At 42.7% G+C, this 21,664-nt stretch overlaps 1 protein-coding gene across 10 annotated transcripts in view; it reads left to right on the top strand.

The window, feature by feature from the left end:
* LOC105483923 (EvC ciliary complex subunit 2) overlaps positions 1-21,664 on the top strand; it is a 186,286-nt gene that overhangs the window by 112,994 nt on the left and 51,628 nt on the right. For all 10 annotated transcript variants that reach the window (XM_071093882.1, XM_071093880.1, XM_071093879.1 and 7 more), the window contains exons 17-18: positions 10,217-10,444; positions 21,272-21,486. In XM_071093882.1, coding sequence (XP_070949983.1) covers positions 10,217-10,444; positions 21,272-21,486 — 443 coding nt within the window. The remainder of the gene's footprint in view (positions 1-10,216; positions 10,445-21,271; positions 21,487-21,664) is intronic.

The raw sequence follows: 21,664 nt of genomic DNA, 5'->3' as shown, positions 1-21,664 counted from the left end.
AAGCCAAATGCAGGGAGAGAGCTGGGGTTTTAGTAGTCAGTATGTAAACTTCCAATAGGGCCCTCTGTTTTCAGATGTGCCTGAGTTTCCTCCCCTAAATTCAGAGACTTTTCCTGAGACTATATCTCCAGTCATTTGCTGGGTATAGGGAAGAGAGTGCCCTGCTGAGCAGAGGATGGGTGGGGGGAATTCTAGGAGCCTATTTCCTAATGAGGTGTTTACCCTTTTCTTCTGTTTTAGCTCCATCTTTTACCTCCCACTTCTAGATGTATCTGATGACTACATTTTCTGAGACTTGGGAAGGTAGATTCTGCATTATAAATTATGTTGCTTCTTGCTTACTCCATGACTTACTTAAGATTCAGTTTTTTGGGGGGATCTATGTAGTTCTTTCCCAAACAGTCATCCAGTTTCTAACTTTCAAAATTTTGCCACTGTTGTTTCCTCTCTCATTTCCCCCATATTTACCCTCTGCCTTAATGAAAGCACTGGATGCATCTTAAAAATTTACTGTTCTTCACTAGGAATCTCCACTGTAAAGATTTTTTTATATTGTGCATGTATTTTATCATTAGAAATGAAGAAACCTCTTTAAAATAGGGGGAAAAATTCAATATGGCAAACCATTATTTTAATCTTTTTTGTGCAACTTGAAAGAAATCCTATTTAATAATGATAGTAAAAATAATAAAGTGGTAATGATGATGACAGCTACTGTTTATTAGCAAACCATTATTTTTATCTTTTTTGTGCAACTTGAAAGAAATCCTATTTAATAATGATGATAGTAAAAATAATAAAGTGGCAATGATGATGACAGCTACTGTTTATTAGGTACTCACTAGCTACCAGATACTATTTCCTTTTCACAGGAGAAACTGAGACTCAGAGAGGTTAAGCACCTTGCCCTGATCACACAGCTAGGTCAGTGGTAAGTTTGTATGTAAGAATTAATAGATCAACCTTAAAATACAACAAAGCAAAACTATGCTAAGTGATGTGAGGTGATGCCCCTCATTTCTTTGGGGAATTTGCACTTTGATAATGTAGATGATAGGGGTGGTAGAAGTAACTTTCTAGGCATATAAATTAATTTGTCTGTGTCTAAAATTTAAGCACTAATGATGCTTATTTAGCAAGATAGTATTTCATTCAACAAATATTAACCCAATGGACCATCAGTGAATCTACTTTCCTCCTGATACAATATGCCACAGGGAGTTTTAAACATTTCCCATCTTTTTACCTGCTCTGGGTATCTTGAACCCATTCAACAGAACATGGATTAAACTTACCTGCTTTTTAAGGGGACCAGCCACTGGAATGGGAATCTTCAAATGCACATTTATATTTCAGCAGCGTTTCTTTAGCCTTATTCTCCCAATGTTTGGATGCAAGTTTCTTGATAATGTTACCAGCAGCAAATCTGTACAAATCTGTGGCAACTTTAATTCTTGACTCCTAAGAAGAAAGACTTTAACCCAAGAGCATAAGACAGAAAGAGAGACTGAGGCAAGTTTTCAAACAGGAGTAAATGTTTATTGAAAAGCTTTAGAGCAGGAAGGAAAGGAAGTAAAGCACACTTGGAAGAGGGACAAGCAGGCGACTTGAGAGACCAACTGCACAGCTTAACCTTTGACTTGGGGTTTTATACATTGGCATACCTCTGGAGGGTTGCATACTGTATTAGTCCATTCTCACACTACTATAAGGACATACCCAAGACTGGGTGATTTATAATGGAAAGGGGTTTAATTGATTCGCAGTTCCACAGGGCTGGGGAGACCTCAAGAAACTTACAATCGTGGCAGAAGCGGGAAGCAAACATACCCTTCTTCTCATGGCAGCAGCAAGGAGAAGTGCAGAGCAAAGAGGGAGAAAAATCCCTTATAAAACCATCAGATCTCATGATAATTCACTCACTCTCAGGAGAACAGCATGGAGGTAATCACTCCCATGATTCAGTTACCTCCTATGACACGTGGGGATTATGGGAACTACAGTTCAAGATGAGATTTGGGTGGGGACACAGCCAAACCATATCACATCCCTTCTCCCATGATTCTTCCCTTGGGGTGGGCTGTTCACATGCACAGTGGCCTGCCAGCACTTGGGAGGAGCCGCATACGCAGTGTTTTTGCTGACGTTATGCACATGCTCACTTGAGGCGTTCTTCCTTGCCAGTAGAATGTTCCTAGAAGGTCATATACTAGTTATACTCTGCCATTTTGCTTCTTAGTGCACATGCGTGAGCCCACTTGCCCGACTCCTGAGTTCTTATCGGGAAGGTGCTTATCACCAATTTCAGGTTTTTTCTATTGTTGGGAGACTGCCATTCCCTGGCACCAACTGCAACCAGTTATTATTTTAAAGATGTAGTTAACAACCACTTGACCATCACCTGATGGCCACCTGACATTCCTGGTAGTTGGGGGGCTCTCTCCTGCCCTGCTCATGTCTGACTAGTTACCTACTGTAACAAAACCTCTCTAAATACCTCTCTTTCCACTGAAGGATGTTGCTAGTGGCACTCCTAGATTCTCCTTCCCTTGCCCACTTTTCTCCAAGGAGGAGATCATAATCTGATCATAATGATCATAATCATAAATGCAAGGAGGGCATTTATGATTGGTGGGATTAAAGAAGGAATGGGACAGGCTGAGCTCAGCCCCCTCCTCTCTGGGAACCAGCCTGCCTATAGGAAAGCCCCTCTTATCTGTTTATTAAGTGATGAATTTGGTAGGGAGGCCTACTGTTTGGGGGATTGTGAATTTGTTTGGATACAGATCTGAGCCACATTCTCTAATCTAGTTTTCAATATCAAAGCTGACATTTGGTGTCTGTCTGGGTCACCCTTTCATCTAGTTGTATTTGTTTCCAAACTTGGGCAAGGAGAGGTGTGATGTGTTGAACTCTTTAGAATCCCAATAACTCTCTGCTGGTTGATACAGGTAGACTTTATTATATGTTTAAAGGACATTATAATGCATAGAAGAAACTTTTCCTTTGAAATCCACATGTTGTCAGGGAAAAAGTGTAAGAAAGTTGTTTGAACTTCTCCTTTAAAGAGTATTTAGCAGCATATCATTTTGCAAATGAATTTGTATTATTCTCAGTGGCTTGAATATTTAATGAAGCCTGTCATTAATACCTCATAGAAATGCAAATCTGTGTTGTTTCCCAGGATTTCTTCTAGAAAAGGATTAAAACCCTCTCTCGAGACACATTTTCATGGTGCTGGAACTAACAAACTAAGCTTTCCAAAGAAGAAAAAAGAATTTTGGAGAAGCTTTTTTTGTTTCTTTTTAATTTCACTGTCCGTGTTGTTCATATATTATATACAAAAAGCTTTACACTTCACCCACATTTGTGCATGCATTTGCATAAATAAAACTTGAGCTATCCCTCATGGCCACCTCACTCTGCCCTCTGCTCTGCAGGTCTGCAGGGGTCTGGGTCTTACGGGACACTTGGACCACCACCCACCCAAGAGGGGAAGATGGAGACCACGAAAGAGAACGTGAAAACCCTAGCTCATGGCAGGCATGTAATGAAGAAGACCTCTGTTGGCTGAAGAATGATGAGGTTCATAAATTTGGAAAGGAGACCTTTATTTCTCGTAACAGGTTGCAGCCTGCAGGGGGGCAATTCTGACAGGCTAGGAAGCATAGCATCTGGTTAGAAGCTGAAAACGGCACTTAGAGAAAGGGGCAAAGGAAACAGGAATTTGTGCTAAACAGGGTGGCTTAATATACATATGTAATAAGCTATAGGAGAAGTCATGAATATTTATGAAAGGAGAAACATGCACAAGTGTCGTCATTGAGCTTCATGCCCCTTCATGGGTCCTGTGTCTCCACTCAAATCTCATATTGAATTGTGGTTTACATAATCCCCACGTGTGTCATTGGAGGGACCTGGTGAGAGGTAACTTAATCACTAGGGCAGTTACCCTCATGCTGCTCTCGTGATAGTGACTGAGTTCTCACGAGATCTGATAGTTTTTTAAGGGGCTTTTTCCCTTTTTCTTGGTACTTCACCTTGCTGCTGCCATGTGAAGAAGGATGTGTTTGCTTCCCCTTCTGCCATGATTGTAAGTTTCCTGAGGCCTCCCCTGTCCTGCAGAACTGTGAGTCAATTAAATCTCTTTTCTTTATAAATGACTCACTCTCAGGCAGTGCTTTATAGCAGCATAAGAACGCACTAATACAGGTCCCATGTACAAAATAATGGTGGTGCTGGCATGATCTGAGGGTGGTGTTTTCTACCTTCTGACATCAAAATGTGAAGTAGAGGACACTAAAACCCTCACTGAGCTTCCTCCATAGACTGTCCAGAACCAATCTGTGGTCAGTGTGTGTTATCAGGAAGGAATGCTAGTTGGTTGCTTTGTCAAAACAGCAAAAAGGAGGGGCAGTGTCAGGTAGTTGGTTAATATCAGGGGTGGAGTCTTTTGAAAGAGCTGGTTTCTATTTAGCCCTTAGGGAAGAAAGCCTAATGATGGTTAGTGAGGGAGGAGGTGTAGCAAGGTGTGTCCAACCTCCTATCCCATTATGGCTGGGAACTCAGCTTCCAAGGTTTCTCTGGGGTCTTCTTGGCCGACATGGGGCCCATTCAGTCAGTTAGGCGGCTTAGAATTTTATTTTTATTGATCACCTTTTACCCAATTCTTGCCATGCCTCGCCCATCACTGAAGTTTTTCCTGTTCAGGGACATTCGGCTCTCTTGCCCTTCTCACGGTCTAAGGGGAAGCTCTGCCTTCTTGTCCCTGACAGTTCAGGGCCTCTGCAGTATGGATTCTTCTCCCCACCTTTACGGCTTCATCTCCCACTTTCCCTCTTAGCTTTTATCTAATTCAGCCTCACAAGTCTCTGTAGGGCCCCCTGCCTCCGTGCCTTTGGTCATGCTGTTCCTCTTCCTGAATGCCTGGATCCTTCAGTGTCTGCTTCAAATGCCAATGTTGTCATGACCTTCCCTGACCCCTCCACCTTCTCCTTTCTCTAAACTACATAGCACCATATATGGAACCTCCGTTATGGAACCCACCATATTCCACCTTTGGTAATAAGAGTATTAACACCATCACCACCACCAAGGACAACAACGGCAACATTTGTTAAACACTCCAATGTGTCAGGCACTGTTCTGAGCACTTAAAAGTATTAGATTATTTAATAATCAGAATAACCCTATGAGGGACTTCTGCTTGTGACCAAGACAGAATAAAAGGTATCAGAATTACTCCTTACCTAAAACAAAACAAACAAAATCTATGAAACAGTGATTTTCAGGACGCTGGACAGCAGTCAAAACTGATCCCTAAGAAATAAGAAATAAAGGAATTCAGCCCTGTCATTGTCCCAGCTTACTGACCTAAAAGGGTTTTTAGGCTGAGGCACAGCAAGAAGGCAAAGTCACAGCAGGTCTACTAGGGTAGACCCCTTGAGTAGAAGAGGCAAAGCTTAGAATTTGGGGAAGCCAAGTCGGCTAGATTTCACAGGACATAATCCCAGAAAAGAAAGAGCTGCACAGAGAAAATTCCAGAGGTGTCCACTGGGTCCCCTTGAGTATTCTGCTGAGACCTGCTCAGCACTTCCATGGAAGAAAATTGCTCAAAGCCAGGGGAAATACCACCCAAAATAATTAGAGAGAAGAGTACCCAGCATTCACACCAGGCTGGGGATAGTGACAGTTTCTTCCAGCCAGACTAGAAAGCCTCAATTTGGAGGGCATCAAATATAGTACTCAAAAAGGTCTTGCCTCGGCAGTGGAAATAATGAGCCCTATGCTGGTCCTACATAAAAGAGCTTAAAAACATAACCCAAAAGGTCAGCCTGTTTCCAAGTAGTTTAACTGCATCTGAGAACAAAGCTAAAGAATAATTATAGAAACACAAAAATATCCAGGACCCAACAAGGTAGAATTTACAATGTCTGTAGTTCAGTTAAAAAGTACCAGGCATGAAACAAACTGGAAAATATAACTCCTCATGAGGAGAAAAAGCAATCAATTGAAACCCATCCAGAACTGACACAGATGTTAGAATTGACAGAGAATGGCATTAACCCATTTATGCCTAGTGTTCCATTATTGGAATGGTAAGCTTGTGGGAGTTGTTTATATCCTACTGCTCAAGGTCATCACCAAGTTGTGATTTTTCACACACAAAAAATTGCAACCTCCAGTCTAAATGGGGTAAAACAGTCATTATAATTGTGTTTCATATGTTCAAAAAAGGTTAAGTATAGATATGGAAGACGTAAAAAGATATCTATATGTCTATATTTACATCTATATCACACATTTTTTTTTCTCTAAAAGTTTGATTTGAATATACACACACACAAACATATACGTGTGTGTGTATGGGAATTAACAGCAGATTAGACATTGCTGAAAAAAATTAGTTAACTTGAAGATAATAGCAATAGAAACTATCTAAAATGAAAACAGAGAAAAGTGAACAGAGTACCAGTGAGCCATGAGACAACTTCAAGTGGCCTAATGTGTGGGTAATTGGAATTCCTGGAGAAGAGGAGACAGAAAAAGAAGGATGAAAACATATTGGAAGAATTAATGGTAAAATTTTGCCTAATTTGATGACAACTGTAAACTCACAGATTTAAGAAGCTCAGTGAATCCCAAGCATAAGAACCTTGAGGAAAATTTTTCCAAGGTACATCATAATCAAATTGCTCCAAACCATTGATAAAGAGAAAATCTTAAAAGCGACTAAAGGAAGAAGATACATTATGTACACTACAAAGCTAAGGTCAGGGTGACAGCTGATTTCTTATTTCAAATAATGCGAGTGAGGAGACCATGGAGCAATGTCTTCAAAGCAATGAGGAAAACCTGCCACCTGAAATTCTTTATTCAAAAAATACATCTTTCAAGAATGAAGATGAAATAAATGTTTTAGACTTACAATGCTGAAAGTTTTCCTTACTAGGAGATTCATACTGCAAGAAATGTTATAGGAAATCAGGCAGAAGGATTTTCATAACAGATAGAAATCTAGAACTAAGGGAGGAGACCACCCCTCATATTGTCTTATGTCCAATTTCTGCCTCCAAAGAAAGAAGAAGTAAAAACTAAAAGGCAGAAATGAAATCCACAAGCAGACAGCACAGCGCCACACCCTGGGCCTGGTAATTAAAGATCGACCCCTGACCTAATTGGTTATTTGCATAAAAAAGGCACTGTGAAGATCCCTGCCCTGTTCGGTTCCTTTCTAATTACCAGTGTATGCAGCCCCTAGTCATGTACCCCCCACTTGCTCAATTGATCATGACCCCCTCATGCAGAACCCCTTAGAGTTGTGAGCCCTTAGAAGGGACAGGAATTGCTCACTCAGGGAGCTCAGCTCTTGAGACAGGAGTCTTGCCGATGCTCCCGGCCGAATAAACCCCTTCCTTCTTTAACTCCAGTGTCTGAGGGGTTTTGTCTGTGGCTCTTCCTGCTACAGATCCACACAAAAAAATGAGCAATGGGAATGGTAACTACATGGGTACTTATGTTAGATTCTCCTTTAATTTTAAAAGTCTTCCAAAAATTGACTGACTGTACATCCAATGGAATATTATCCACCATAAACAGGAAATGAAGTTTTGATACAACAAGTAGATGAACTTTGAAAACATTATGCAAAGTAAAAGAAGCCAGACACAAAAGGTTATTCTGTAGTTCCATTTATATGAAATATCCAGAATAAGGAAAATCATAGAAACAGAAGATAGGTAGTTGCCAAGGACTTGGGGGTGGGAGGACTGGGGAATAATTGCTTAAGAGGTGTGGGGTTTTCTTTTACTCTGGGAATGGTGAAAGTGTTCTCAGACTAAATAGAGGTGGGGGCTACTTAATCCTAAATGTCACTTAATTGTTGACTTTAAAGTAGTAAATTTTATGTTATGTGCAGTTCACTTCAATACAAGAAAATTTTAAAGATTAATTGACTTGTTTCAATGAAAATAATGACAAAGTAGTATGAAGTTTATAACGTATATAAAATTAAATGTATGGCAGAAATAGCACAAAGACCAGGAAGCAAGAAATGGAAGTAAATTAGCATAAGGTTTGTAAGCCAAAAGTATCTGAGACAGGTCTCAATCAATTTAGAAAGTTTATTTTGCCAAGGTTAAGGACACACCCATGACACAACCTGAGGAGGTCTTGATGACGTGTGCCCAGGGTGTTTGGGGCACAGCTTGGTTTTATACGTTTTAGGGAGGCATGAGACATCAATCAATGCACGTAAGATGTACATTGGTTTGGTCCAGAAAAGCGGGACAACTTGAAGTGGGGACTTCCAGATCATAGTTAGATTCAAAGATTTTCTGATTGGCAATTGGTTGAAAGAGTTATTGTCAATAGAAAGGAACATCTGGGTTACACTAAGGGGTTGTGGAGACCAAGGTTTTATCATGCAGTTGAAGCCTCCAGGTAGCAGGCTTCAGAGAGAATAGATTGTAAATGTTTCTTATCAGACTTAAAGAGTCTGTTCAATCTGAAATTCCAGAAGGAAGGATGGTATAAGGAGGCATGTTCAGCTCCCCATTCCCGTCATGGCCTGAACTAGTTTTTCAGGTTGACTTTGGAATCCCCTTGCTGAGAGGAGTAGTCCATTCAGATGGTTGAGAGGGGGGCTTAGAATTTTATTTTTGGTTTTTGTACTCCATGTGAAGTGATATAATATCACTTGAAGTTACCCTGGGATAAGTCAAAGATGTGTACTGTAAACCCTAAAGCAGCCACTAAAATAACAAAACAGAGCTATAGCTAATAAAGCACCAAAGGAGGGAAGGGGGAAGCATAAGAGCTCCTCAACCCAGAAGAAGATGGTAAAAGGTAAATCTCAAAATAATTATATTCAGTCAAAACAGCTAGATAGGTTGGACACAGTGGTTCACACCTGTAATCCCAGCACTTTGGGAGACTGAGGCGGGTAGATCACTTGAGGCCCGGAGTTTGAGACCAGCCTGGGCAACATGGTGAAACCCCATCTCTACTAAAATTACATAAATTAGCCGGGCATGGTGGTGCACGCCTGTAATCCCAGCTACTCAGGAGGTTGAGGCAGGAAAATCGCTTGAACCCAGGAGGCGGAGGTTGCAGTGAGCCGAGATTGTACCATTGCACTTCAGCCTGGGTGACAGAGTAAGATGCTGTCTCAAAAAAAAAAAAAAAAAAAAAAAAAAAGAAAAGAAAAACAGCTAGACAAAAAAATACATACTGTATGATTTCCCCTTATTAAAAAAAAAAAAAAAAAAAAACTAGAAAATGTAGACTCGTCGATTGTAACTGAAAACACATCAGTGGTTGCTAAGTGGGGGGCAGGGGGTAGGTTTATCAAGAACATGGATGTGTTCACTACCCTGGTTGTGGTGATGGTTTCATAGGGGTAGAAATATGTCAAAATTTATCGCATTGTGTACTGTAAATATGTGCAGCTTATTGTACAGAAGTTATACCGCAATAAAGCTGTTTTGATTAAAACAACAACTACTATGTGTTGGATGGTATTATTTTCTCCACTGTATAGATGAAGACGCAGCATAGGCATGCAGAGCTTAATGATTTGCCTGAGGTCAAGTAAACCCTGGGCACCTGGCTTGAAGTCTATATGGAACAAAACAAACAAAGAGAAGTGAGACCGCTTCAGAGGGAACCATAGACCCAAAGGACAAATAGTAGAATTTCAGGAAGGGAGGATAGGAGGACATTTCAGTCATTTCAGAGAGCACGAACCACAGACACAAAGCGCATGGCGTGTAGGGCACAGTGCGCAGTTGGGAATGGGAGTCCCAGATGTGCATGTGTGAGTGGGGAAGGGGCGGAAGAACAGACCAGACCTGTCCAGGGGGACCTTGGCTGGGATTGGCGTAGGGAGCTCCTTGGATCCCATGCTAAGGAGTTGAACTTCCATCCGCTAGGACATGGAAAGACTTAGAAGTGTTTTCAGGAGAGCGATGGGCTCGGGTGACTCTTGAGGATGATATGTATGGAATGAAGGATGGCTGGGCTCCCCAACCCTCCTGGAGTCTTCATAAGCAGGGACAGTCTTGTCTGATGTTGCTCCCTCCAGGTTCCCAGTGCATCTCCATTGTAAACCTTTGGTGGTCCTCAGAATCCCAGGTCTGTGAACTCTGAAAGACTGTTCTCCACCCTCCTCTACTCACTGTTCTTTGGGTTTGGGTCCATTCCTGTCCCCTTCCAGGTTCGAGGGGAATTGCTGCGGGAGAGAGTGCAGCGGCTGGAGGCACAGGAGGGAGGCTTTGCACAGTCGCTTGTTGCTCTGCAGTTCCAGAAGGCGGCCCGGGTGACCGAGACCCTGTCAGCCTACACCGCCCTCCTCAGCATCCAGGACTTGCTCCTGGAAGAGCTAAGTGCGTCTGAGATGCTGACCAAGTCGGCCTGCACGCAGATCCTGGAATCGCACAGCCGGGTGAGTGCAGGCGCTGGGAAGGAGAGGCAGACAGAGCTGGTTCTTTCTGGTACCTACCTCTGCATCTTCCCCTGTGGAATAGGCTGCAACCCCTGTCCTGTCTATGCTGCAGGGTTGTGATGAGGATTAAATGAAGTGACTTATTGGAGAGTACTTTGCACTCTCTTAACCAAAGATGGCTCTATTTCATTGCTCTGAGAAGCAACCCTTTTGGATTTTAACATCTCTGAACCTTGGCAGTTGCCATGGTTTCATTGGCAGTATTGTTTCTTTCGTTATACTAGGGAGGACAACAGTGTATCTTCCAATTAGCACATCCTAAATGCAACAATATATTGGGTTATTTATTATTTTAAAAATTCTAGTTATTAGCGTTATCGCAATGTGCTACATTCTTTCCAAAATGTGCGAGGTATATCCATAAAACAAAAGCTATTGTAATAACTGTTTTGGTGACTAATTTTAGGTCTTTTATGTGTAGATTTTAGAATTTCATTTATTATATATTATTATCATAATTACATATAGTGAGGAAAAAACCCCTCACATTTATTGAAACCCTAGTGTGGGGAGGGAAGCGCTACTAAGTTGTGAATAGACATGCTCTCACTTAAGTGTACGTAATTCTTTACTTAGTTATACTTAAGATTATTACTGAAGCATAATTAATAAGGTACAATTTTATGCTACTTTACAATTATGCTGTTTGTCATTATATTCATCATTTAGCTGTGCAGTAAAGTAGATCTTGTTATTATACTTAGTTCTCAGGTAAAGAAACTGAGATTGGGGCAGATGGCAGGTCAAGTTCTTTGTGAAGACCACATGACTGATTGTGAAAGGAGCCAGGAATGGAATCTGTTTCTGACTTCAACCCATTATGTCATGTCTATGGACTACACCAGTTGAGTTTGCCATGTGAGGTTCCCATTACTTTCTTTCAAACGTAGGAACAGTAGATGCTGAAAAGTCTAAAAGTATTTCGGGAGTGGGCAGACACTATGCACCCTGCACTGTAACAACTATTTCAGGGATAGAAAGGAAGCAAAAGCATTGTAAGTAATTCCAGCACAAAATAGCCAGATGCTGGACATATAAAAATGAACATATTTTTAATGCTTTGTGAGCTCACAAGGGCCTATGGAAGAAGATCCCTGAAGATATGCAAGATATATCCTAGATAAGGTGAACTCACGGAGATAGGTGGGGGCAACTTCAGGAGCCAGGTTTACCTCGGAACAAAGGCTGAAACCTGCAGCACAGGGACTTGGGATTAATTTTGGAGGAGTGGGAGATGAGGCTGTGGGATGTCTCAGTTAGTGAGAACACCCAGCGAGGGGTGGGAGGAGAAAGCCGCCTGCTGGCAGAACCCATCTCCACACCTGCTCCAGGTGAAGCTCTTCCTGTGAGTTTTTAATCGAAGGCCTCTGCTAACATGAAGAACGAATCCAAATGCATTTTAGCCATCCAGTCACGAAATCTCCGAGGTGATAAATTAAAATAATTCCAGGTTAGTTCACTGTCTGCATGCAAAGACAGATCCTCTCCAGAAAAAAAATATTCTCAGTGGAGTAGCTCAGGATTTCCATAGATCAAGTTCAGCCGAATGTGAGCTCTCAATTGAAGAAGAAAGTCACCGAACACATAAAGAAGCAAGGCAAGATGACCTGCATACAGGAGAAACAAACAAAGCCAGATTACGATCCCTGAATACTTTAGAGATTCAAATTATCAACACAGAATCTAAAATAATAATAATTTGTGAAATTGTTAAAGATATTACAAAAATGATTTAAATTTTTTTTTTTTTTTCTGTTTTTCAGACAGAGTCTTCCTCTGTCGAGCAGGCTGGAGTGCAATGGCCCAATCTTGGCTCGCTGCAGCCTTGACCTCCTGGGCTCAGGCAATCCTCCCACGTCACCCCTCCAAGTAGCTGGGACCACATGGGCATGTGCCATCATACCCAGCTTTTTTTTTTTTTTTTTTTTTTTTTTGGTATTTTTTGTAGAGATGGGGTTTTACCCCATCTCAGCTGGGCTCAAATGATCCTCCCGCCTTGGCCTCCCAAAGTTCTGGGATTACAGGTGTGATTTAAAAATTTTATTCACCTGGAGCATATAGTGAGTTTAACTTGCATATATTTAATAAAAGACTCAAAATAACAACAAGAACAATTGCTAGAACAGGGAGAAATTGATAAATCTGTCATCATAGTGGGAAATTTCAGCATACTTCTGTCAGTGGTTGATTTATTGATCAAATGAAACACAGGTAAAGATATAGATGAACTAAACAACACAATTAACAAGGTGTTTTAATGCACATATAAATAATCTTATAGCCAAAAAATAATGAATATATATCTCCAGCACACATCAGAACAGTTAAAAATAATTGACTATACAATATTATTTTAATACCTTTTGACAAGGGGAAATTAAGTTTAATTCATTTTTAAAAAGATGATTATAAAGTGTCCATAATTTGGACTTTGGAAATTTTTAAATTGATTTTGAAAAATCAATTTTAGGCCAGGCACGGTGGGTCACGCCTGTAATCCCAGCACTTTGGGAGGCTGAGGCGGGCAGATCATGAGGTCAGGAGATCGAGACCATCCTGACTAATACAGTGAAACCCCGTCTCTACTAAAAATACAAAAAATTAGCTGGGTGTGGTGGCAGGCGCCTGTAGTCCCAGCTACTCAGGAGGCTGAGGCAGGAGAATGGTGTGAACCTAGGATGTGGAGCTTGCAGTGAGCCGAGATTGTGCCACTGCACTCCAGCCTGAGTGACAGAGCAAGACTCCATCTCAAAAAAAAAAAAAAAAAAATTCAATTTTAGAGGTTGATTTTAGAAAAAAAAATCAAAATTTTAGAAAAAACCAATTTTACAAATTTATTTTAAAACATGCTTTTGAATAGTTTACAGGTCAAGGATAACATAATGGAAATTTAAAAATACAGAGAATAACTGTGATATATGAAATTGTGTAAAATTCAGCTAAAGCAATTTTAAGAGGAAAATTTGTGCCCTAAACTGATATTAGAAAAGAAGAAAGGCTCACAATTAAGATTATATAAAAAGGGGGAAAATAACACATGTATTGTTTTTTATTTTGTTTACACCATGTTTCTTCTAAAACATACAGAAATTATACCTCAATAAATATATGTTTAAAAGTATGTGCATTTTGGGAGGCTGAGGCGGGTGGATCACCTGAGGTCAGGAGTTCAAGACCAGCCTGGCCAACACAGTGAAACCCTGTCTCTACTAAAAATACAGAATTATCCTGGTGTGGTGGCACATGCCTGTAGTCCCAGCTACTCTGGAGACTGAGACAGGAGAATTGCTTGAACCCAGGAGGTGGAGGCTGCAGGGAGCTGAGTTCATGCCACTACACTACAGCCTGGGTGAGACAGAGCAAGTTTCCCTCAAAAAAAAAAAAAAAAAAAAAAAAAAAAAAAAAAAAAAGTGTGTTTCTTCTGAAATACAGCATAAACAAAATAAAAAACAAAACTACCATAGAATTGAGAAAGTGAAGAGATTTTTTTGAGAAAAGTCTAATAAAATATACAAACCCTTGGCAAGAGCAACCATTAAGAAATATAAAAGATAATAATATTAAGAATATAAAAAGCAACATGACTATAGATGCAGTAGAGTTTTTTAAATAAGAGAATGTTGTCAACAACTTTATACAGATGAATTCAAAAACTGAAATGAATTCAAAAACTAGAAAAATGCAAATCACCAAAATTGGCTCAAGTAGAAAAAAAAAATGTCTATATAACCCTGTTGTCATGAAAGAAATTGATTCAGTACTTTAAAATCTTCCAAACCCACACAAAAGACACCCAACTCATTGCCAAAGTTTAAGGTATTTTGCCAATCTCATATATTAATTATTCCTGGTGTTAGAAAAATCGGGAATATTCCTCAACTCATTTTATCACGCTAGATAACTTTAACACCAAAACCAGACATGAACAGCACCAGAAAGAACAATTGTACTTCAATCTTGCATGTGAACATAGATGTACCATTTGAAAACAAAATAGCAGGATACAGCCATCTATAAAAAATTAATACATTATGGACAGGTTGGGTTTATTCTAGGAAGATAAGGTTGGTTTAACATTAAAACATCCATTTACAAAATTCACCTGATTAACAAATTAAAGGGGAGTGACTCGTGATCATTTTAGTATATAGAGAATAAGTCTTTATATTAGTCTATTCTTGCATTACTATAAAGAAATACCCTGAGACTGGGTAATTTATAAAGGAAAGAGGTTTAATCGGCTCATGATTCCACAGGCTATACAGGAAGCATGATGCATCTGCCTAACTTCTGGGGAGGACTCAGGAAACTTACAATCATGGTAGAAGGTAAAGGGGAAGCAGGCATGTCTTACATAGCCAGAGCAGGAGGAAGAGAAGTAGGGAGAGGTGCCACACACTTTTAAACAACCAGATCTCATAATAACTCCATCACGAGAAGAGCACCAAAGGGATTGTGCTAAACAATTCATGAAGGACCCCCGTGATCCAGTCACTTCCCACCAGGCTCCACCTGCAACATTGGGGATTACAGTTCGACATGAGATGTAACCCCACCCAAATACCATGTTCTTCTCACATTTCAAGATATAATTGTGCCTTCCCAACAGTCCCCCAGAGTCTTAACTCATTCCAGCATTAACTCAAAATTCCAAAGTCTCATCTGAGACAATGTAAGCCCATTCCGCCTATGAGCCTATAAATTAAAACACAAGTTAGTTACTTCCAATGATGCAATGGAGCCATAGGCATTGGGTAAATATTCCTGTTCCAAAAGGGAGAAATTGGCCAAAAGAAGCGGTTACAGGCCCCAGGCAAGTCTGAAATGCAGATGGTAGTCATCAAATCTTAAAGTTCCAAAATAATCTCCTTAGACTCCATGTCTCATATTCAGGTCATGCTGGTCCAAGGGATGGCCTCCCAAAGCTTGGGCAGCTCAGCCCCTGTGATTCAGCCCCAACAGCTGCTCTCAAGGGCTGGTATTGAGTATCTGCAGTATTTCTAGGCACAGGATGCAAGCTGTCAGTGGATCTGCCATTCCAGAGTCTAGAGGGTAGTGGCCCCCTTATCACAGCTCCACTAGGCAGTGTCCCAGTGGAGACTCTGTGTGGGGGCTCCAACCCCACATTTCCCTTCCACACTGCCCTAGTAGAGGTTCTCCATGAGGGCTCTGCCCTGGCAGAAGGCTTGTGCCTGGACACTGGGGCTTTTCCATATATCCTCTGAAATCTAGGCGGAGGCTCACAAGACCCAACTCTTTCATTCTGTGCACCTGCAGGCTTAACACCACATGGAAGATGCCAAGGCTTACAGTTTGCATCTTGTGAGCAGTGGTCCAAGCTGCACCTGGGGTCCTTTAAGCTGAGGCTGGAGGCAGGGAGCAAGGTCCCAAGGCTGCACAGGGCAGCGGGGCACTGGGCCTGGCCCAAGAAACCATTCTTATCTCCTAGGCCTCTGGGGCTGTGATTAAAGGGCTGCCGTGAAGGTCTCTGAAATGCTTTTAAGGTCTTTTTCCCATTCTCTTAGCTATGGTGGGCTGCAAATTTTCCACACTTTTACACTCTGCTTCCCTTTTAAATATAAGGTCCAGTTTCAGGTCATTTCTTTGCTCACACATATGAGCATAGGTTGTTAGAAGCAGCCAGGTCATACCTTGAATGATTTGCTGCTAGATAATTTCTTCCACGAGATACCCTAAATCATCACTCTCAAATTCAAAATTCCATAGATCTCTAGAGTAGGGGCACAATGCCACCAGTCTCTTTGCTACAGCATGGCAAAAGTGACCTTTACTCCAGTTCCCAATGAGTTCCTCATCTCCATCTGAGACTTCCTCAGCCTAGAATTCATTGTCCATATTACAATCAGCATTTTGGTCACAACAATGTAACAAGTCTCTAGGAAGTTCCAAACTTTCCCTCATCTTTTGGTCTTCTGAGCCCTCCACACTCTTCCAACCTCCTTTGGTTACCCAATTCCAAAGCTGCTTTCACATTTGCAAGTATTGTTGTAGCGGTGCCCACTCCTCAGTACCAATTTTCTGTGTTAGTCTGTTCTCACATTGCTATAAAGAAGTACCTGAGACTGGGTAATTTGTAAAAAAAGGAGGTTTAATTGGCTTATAATTCTGCAGACTGTACAGGAAGCATGATGCATCTGCTCAGCCTCTGTGGAAACCTCAGGAAACTTACAATTATGGCAGAAGGCAGAGGGAAAGGAGGCACATCTTTCATGGCTGGCGCAAAAGGAAGAGAGAGTGGAGGAGGTGTTACACAGTTTTAAACAACCAGATCTCATTATAACTCACTCACTCTCACAAGAACAGCACCAAAGGGATGGCGCTAAACCATTCATGAAGGATCCACCCCCATGATCCAATCACCTTCCAGCAGGCCTCACCTCCAACACTGGGGATTACAGTTCAACATGAGATTTGGGTGGGGACACAAATCCAAACCATATCAGTCCTTAACTGAATTTAACACCCATTCAAGATAAAACTCCGTAGCAAATTAATAATAGAAGGAAACCTCCAAAGCCCACAGCAAGTATTACACTCGAGGCGGTTAGCATGGAGGCGGATCACTGCCCTGAATTCCAGATGGAGGAAATAGAGCCTGCAGAGGGAAGAGCAGGTCCAGGGTCATTTAGTGAGTTAGGGGCAGAGGGAGACACCAGGAACATTTAGCCTTCAGTGCATGATTCATCTGCTCATCCTAAGTGCCCAAGAAACGCCCTCAGTACAGCCCTAAAACACATAGTTGTGCTTTTTACTTCAAACCACACTGATTTCTATTCGTATAATAATTGGAGAGTACAACACTTACATTTTTTATCTTAAAACTCTTGAGTAACTCCTGCCTCCAGTTTGTTTAGAACAGAGTTAGTGTGTCCTGAGTTGGGAGCAGCTGATAAATCAGATGATGCCGTATTATTAAATGGGTGGTAAGGCAATGCATATGATTATTGCACCCTTACTTGAGTTTGCATTTGAAATGAAGACAGCCTGTTGTTTTGTTCCAGATATTAGACTTGCATTCTGCAATTTGCTCATTCTGTGTAAACCACTTTCCTATTGGGAATGGGCTTTTAGGCTGTTAAACATTCAGGAGAATTAAAAAAGCATGAAATAGAATGCTTTGGAAGAAATTACTCCTAAGAAAACTGTATCAAGTGCACCTCATCTGATGAAAGATTTAGACTCATTTTGCGAACTTGGAACATATGCAAGGCTTAGTTGGATCAGAGGGCCAAGTGACAATGATAGGCAAATTTAAATGGGATAGACTTACTCCTAACAGATAATGTGACCCCAAACAAATGGTACCCACTGTATTTGCATTTCAGTTTAAATTGTGTGTTTACTTTCCTGAGCCTCACTTGGCATCTTCTTCTTTGTTTATTGTTTTGAGACAGAGTCACTGTCACCCAGGCTGGAGTGCAGTGGTGTGATCTCAGCTCACTGCAACCTCCACCTCCTGGGTTCAATTGATTGTCCTCCCTCAGCCTCCCGAGTAGCTGGGACTATAGGCATGCACCACCATGCCCAGCTAATTTTGTATTTTTAGTAGAGACAAGGCCATGTTGGCCAGGCTGGTCTTGAACTCCTGACCTCAAGTGATCCTCCCACGTTGGCCTCCCAAAGTGCTGGGATTACAGGCGTGAGCCACTGCGCCCAGCCTTGGCATCTTCTGATCTTCCCTCTGCCTTTCTTCCCATGTACCACTGGCCACCATCTGTTGATTCTGCCTGGGTTTTCTCATTTCCACCTTTGGCTGCTCAGCTTCACTAGTCTGATGTATCTAGACCGGAACAACAGAAATAACCTTGATATTAGCCAGCATCAGTGGAGCTCTCGTTATGTCCAAAGCAGTGGGCTAAGTGTTTAAACCTCATGTCCATCCCATGATGTTTTCATACCCACTCTACAGATAGAGGAGCTGAGGCTTAGGAAGGTTAAGTCATTTCACCAAGGTCCCACAGCTGAAAAGCAGACTTTAAACCTCCCTCCAAAGCCCATGCTCCTGTCCTAACTTCAATTTCTGCTTACCTCCCTTTCTCCCTACTCTAGTTACGCCTCTGCACGGTGACCAAGGGGATGTTTCTGAAAAATAAAAGTGATGATTCACAGCCCCATCCCCAGCTCTACATTAAAAAATCCCACCTTTCACCGCTCCCTCTCTCAGATCCTGCATTTTAGCCCTTAGACCTTCTTGCTGCCCCCTGAGCATTGGAGACACATTCAGGCATGTGTCCCTTTGAAGGACCTCTGCCTAGAATGCTTCTGCTGTACCTCCTTGAAGACTCCTCTCCATATTCTAAGACAAACCCAAATGTTACTTCCTCTGTGAAGCCATCCATGATTCCCTCTGGCAGAGCTGGTCTCTTCCAGGTCCCGTAACCCTCCATCCCAAAGCAGATGATGGCATTTCTCATCTCTGCAACTGTTGACATGAGTCTCACCCTCACTAGACAGTGAGTTTTCATGTCTCACTCACCCCTGAATCCCCCAATCTACCTATTATCTCTCTTTCTCTCCCTCTCTCTCTCTGTGTCTTTCTTCCCTCCATCCCTTTTCCCTCCCTCCATCCACGCTTCCATCCATCATCAACATCTGTATATCCATTCATTCAGCAGATACCTGTGGAGTGATTACTAAGGGCATTAGAGCTGAGTGATGGGACCCAGAGTCAGAGACACCTGAAATCACCCCGACTCTGCCTCTTGCCCAGCTCTGTGATTTCAGGAGATTCCATTATAGTCTCTTACTTCAGTTACCTTATATATAAAATTAGATGACAAAAAAATTCCTATCTTGTGTTATTTTTTGAAGATTAAACCACTAATACATGTAACTTTTATAATCTGCTGATACAATCTGGCACCATATTGGCATTCAGTAAATGCCAGCTGCCGTCATCCCCCTCATCATTGTCATTGTTACTATTGTTGCTGTTTCTTCTTCCATGAGCCGTGCACTGTGCTGACTGCTGGGGAGAAAGGAGAACACGTCAGCGATGCTCCTGAGTCCCTGCCCTCAGCATTTAAAATCTGGCGAGGAAATCAGCTATTAGGGAAGACAATTCCAGAACCAAGTTTTGGATTCCAGTTGTGCCAGGTGGCAGGCAGGTGGAAGGGTGCAGGGGTTTGGGGACGCCATCAGCAGATTATAAACCATGGGACATATTTCCACCTTATATTCTATTCCTGACCAGGGCTCTCCTGGTGCTTGAAAAGCTTTGTATGTTCCACTGTTCCTCTGGTGACACAGACAGGCTCAGATGTGAGCCTCCCTTCTCCTCGAGGTGGGCTGGGGCTGGCATCTGGGTAGAAGTGGGATCTCTGCCTCCAGCTCCTGGCCGTGCTGACAGCATGACAGCACATACTGCTGGAACTCCACTGGACTGTGTTTCCTTGTGGGATGCTGCAGCGAGAGGGATAGTCATAGTTCCACATCGCAGCATACTAGGAGCCCTGCTCAGGAGTTCTCGAAGGCTCAGCACCCAAATGCCTGGGTAGGATAGAAGGCTCTCCATGCTACCAAGAGATGCAGTCTGTCTCTGGCTGATTTTCTTCTGTCATGGTTCTTGGATAGTGTTTCAGTCTTTAGGGGGCTTTGAGACCCTTTTGAGTGTTTGATGCAAGCTTTGGCCTCTCTGCAGAAAGGCAGACCATTTTGTACCTATTTAGGAGGATCAAGGACCATCCTCCCCTGGTGAAGTCCAACCAAGGCCTCTTAGGATTTAACACCCTGTCCACCTTCCAGTCCTAATTATAGTACTGACCAATCTGGTAAATACTGGGTTAAATGTACCTGCATTCTCCAAGGCCTGGGGCCCTCCTGCCTCCCCTCACCACCCACCTAAGCAGGCTGTGGACAGTTTCTTGTGTGAGATTATCTAATCCTGGTGGCCTAAGGATGCAGATTACTTCTGTTTGGCCAAGAAGAGACAGTGTAGACTAGTGGTTAAGAACACAGTTTCAGAGCCAGCTAGCCTGGCTTCAAATTCTGGATCTGCCACTCAATAGTTGCATCATCTGGCAAATTAATTTAACTCTGTCTGCCTGTTTCTTTACCTATAAAGCAAGAGAACTAACAGTATATATTCTGAAGGGTTGTTATAAGGGTTCAGTGAGATTCATGTATGAAAAGTACACAGAGCAGTGCCCAGGGCCCTGACGGTAATGGTGGTGTTAGCCATGGTTGCTGTGTTCCAACTTGGCTTTCATTCATGGTGGGTGCATGCAGATACCCCACCATATGCAGTGACAGGTGCCAGCCACCAGGCACTTTGCAGACAGGGAGAAGGAGACACAGCCCTGCCCTCAAAGAGCTCACACTCTAGCAGAAAAGCACAGGACAGTGATTTCAGGTGACAGGAAACGGAGTGCATGCAAGGGGTAGTGAGTGGGCACGTGAGGAGAGGGCATCTTCGTCTCCCAAGGAACTCAGGGATCCTTTCACTGAGGAGCCCTTCACCAAGGAGGTTTTTCTTAAGCCGAGGGGTGAAACAAGACTGGGGATTGGTCAGGCAGACAGAGAAAGGCACTGCAGGTGGAGGGAACGGCCTATGTGAAGGCATGGAGGTGACACAGGGGTGAGCGATCGTGGTGCACTCACATTGCACCACGTGGCACAGCTGGATGGGGAACCAGGCAAGACAGGGTCATGCCAGGCTTGTAGCGAGACACCCAGGAGGTCAGATTTTGCCCTGCAGCCCATCCGCCTTGTGCAGTGGGGTTCACCCTCTGCCCCCTCCTTGTGTAGGAGCTCCAGGAGCTGGAGAGGAAGCTGGAGGACCAGCTGGTGCAGCAGGAGGCGGCCCAGCAGCAGCAGGCCCTGGCGAGCTGGCAGCAGTGGGTGGCCGATGGGCCCGGGATTCTGAACGAACCTGGGGAGGTGGATTCTGAAAGACAGGTCTCTACTGTCCTGCAGCAAGCCCTGAGCAAGAGCCAGACGTTACTGGAGCAACATCAGCAGAGGTACGCTGTGTGCCCCATGGTACCCGAGGATATTAGTCCCCAGCAGGCCTGGAGAACCTGCATCTCCAACTCAGCCCGACCATACACACCTGGGCTCTCACCCTCTTGCCTAAGGTGTCATCCCATTGCTCCACACGAGCTGCTAGCTTTGTAGCGTACTCCTTCTTCCCTGACACCC

The sequence above is a fragment of the Macaca nemestrina genome, chromosome 3 (genome assembly GCF_043159975.1).
Source record: "Macaca nemestrina isolate mMacNem1 chromosome 3, mMacNem.hap1, whole genome shotgun sequence".
Classification (NCBI taxonomy): Eukaryota; Metazoa; Chordata; class Mammalia; order Primates; family Cercopithecidae; genus Macaca; species Macaca nemestrina.
The sequence above is the reverse complement of the archived record's forward strand: the minus strand, read 5'-3'. Positions and strand labels throughout refer to the sequence as shown.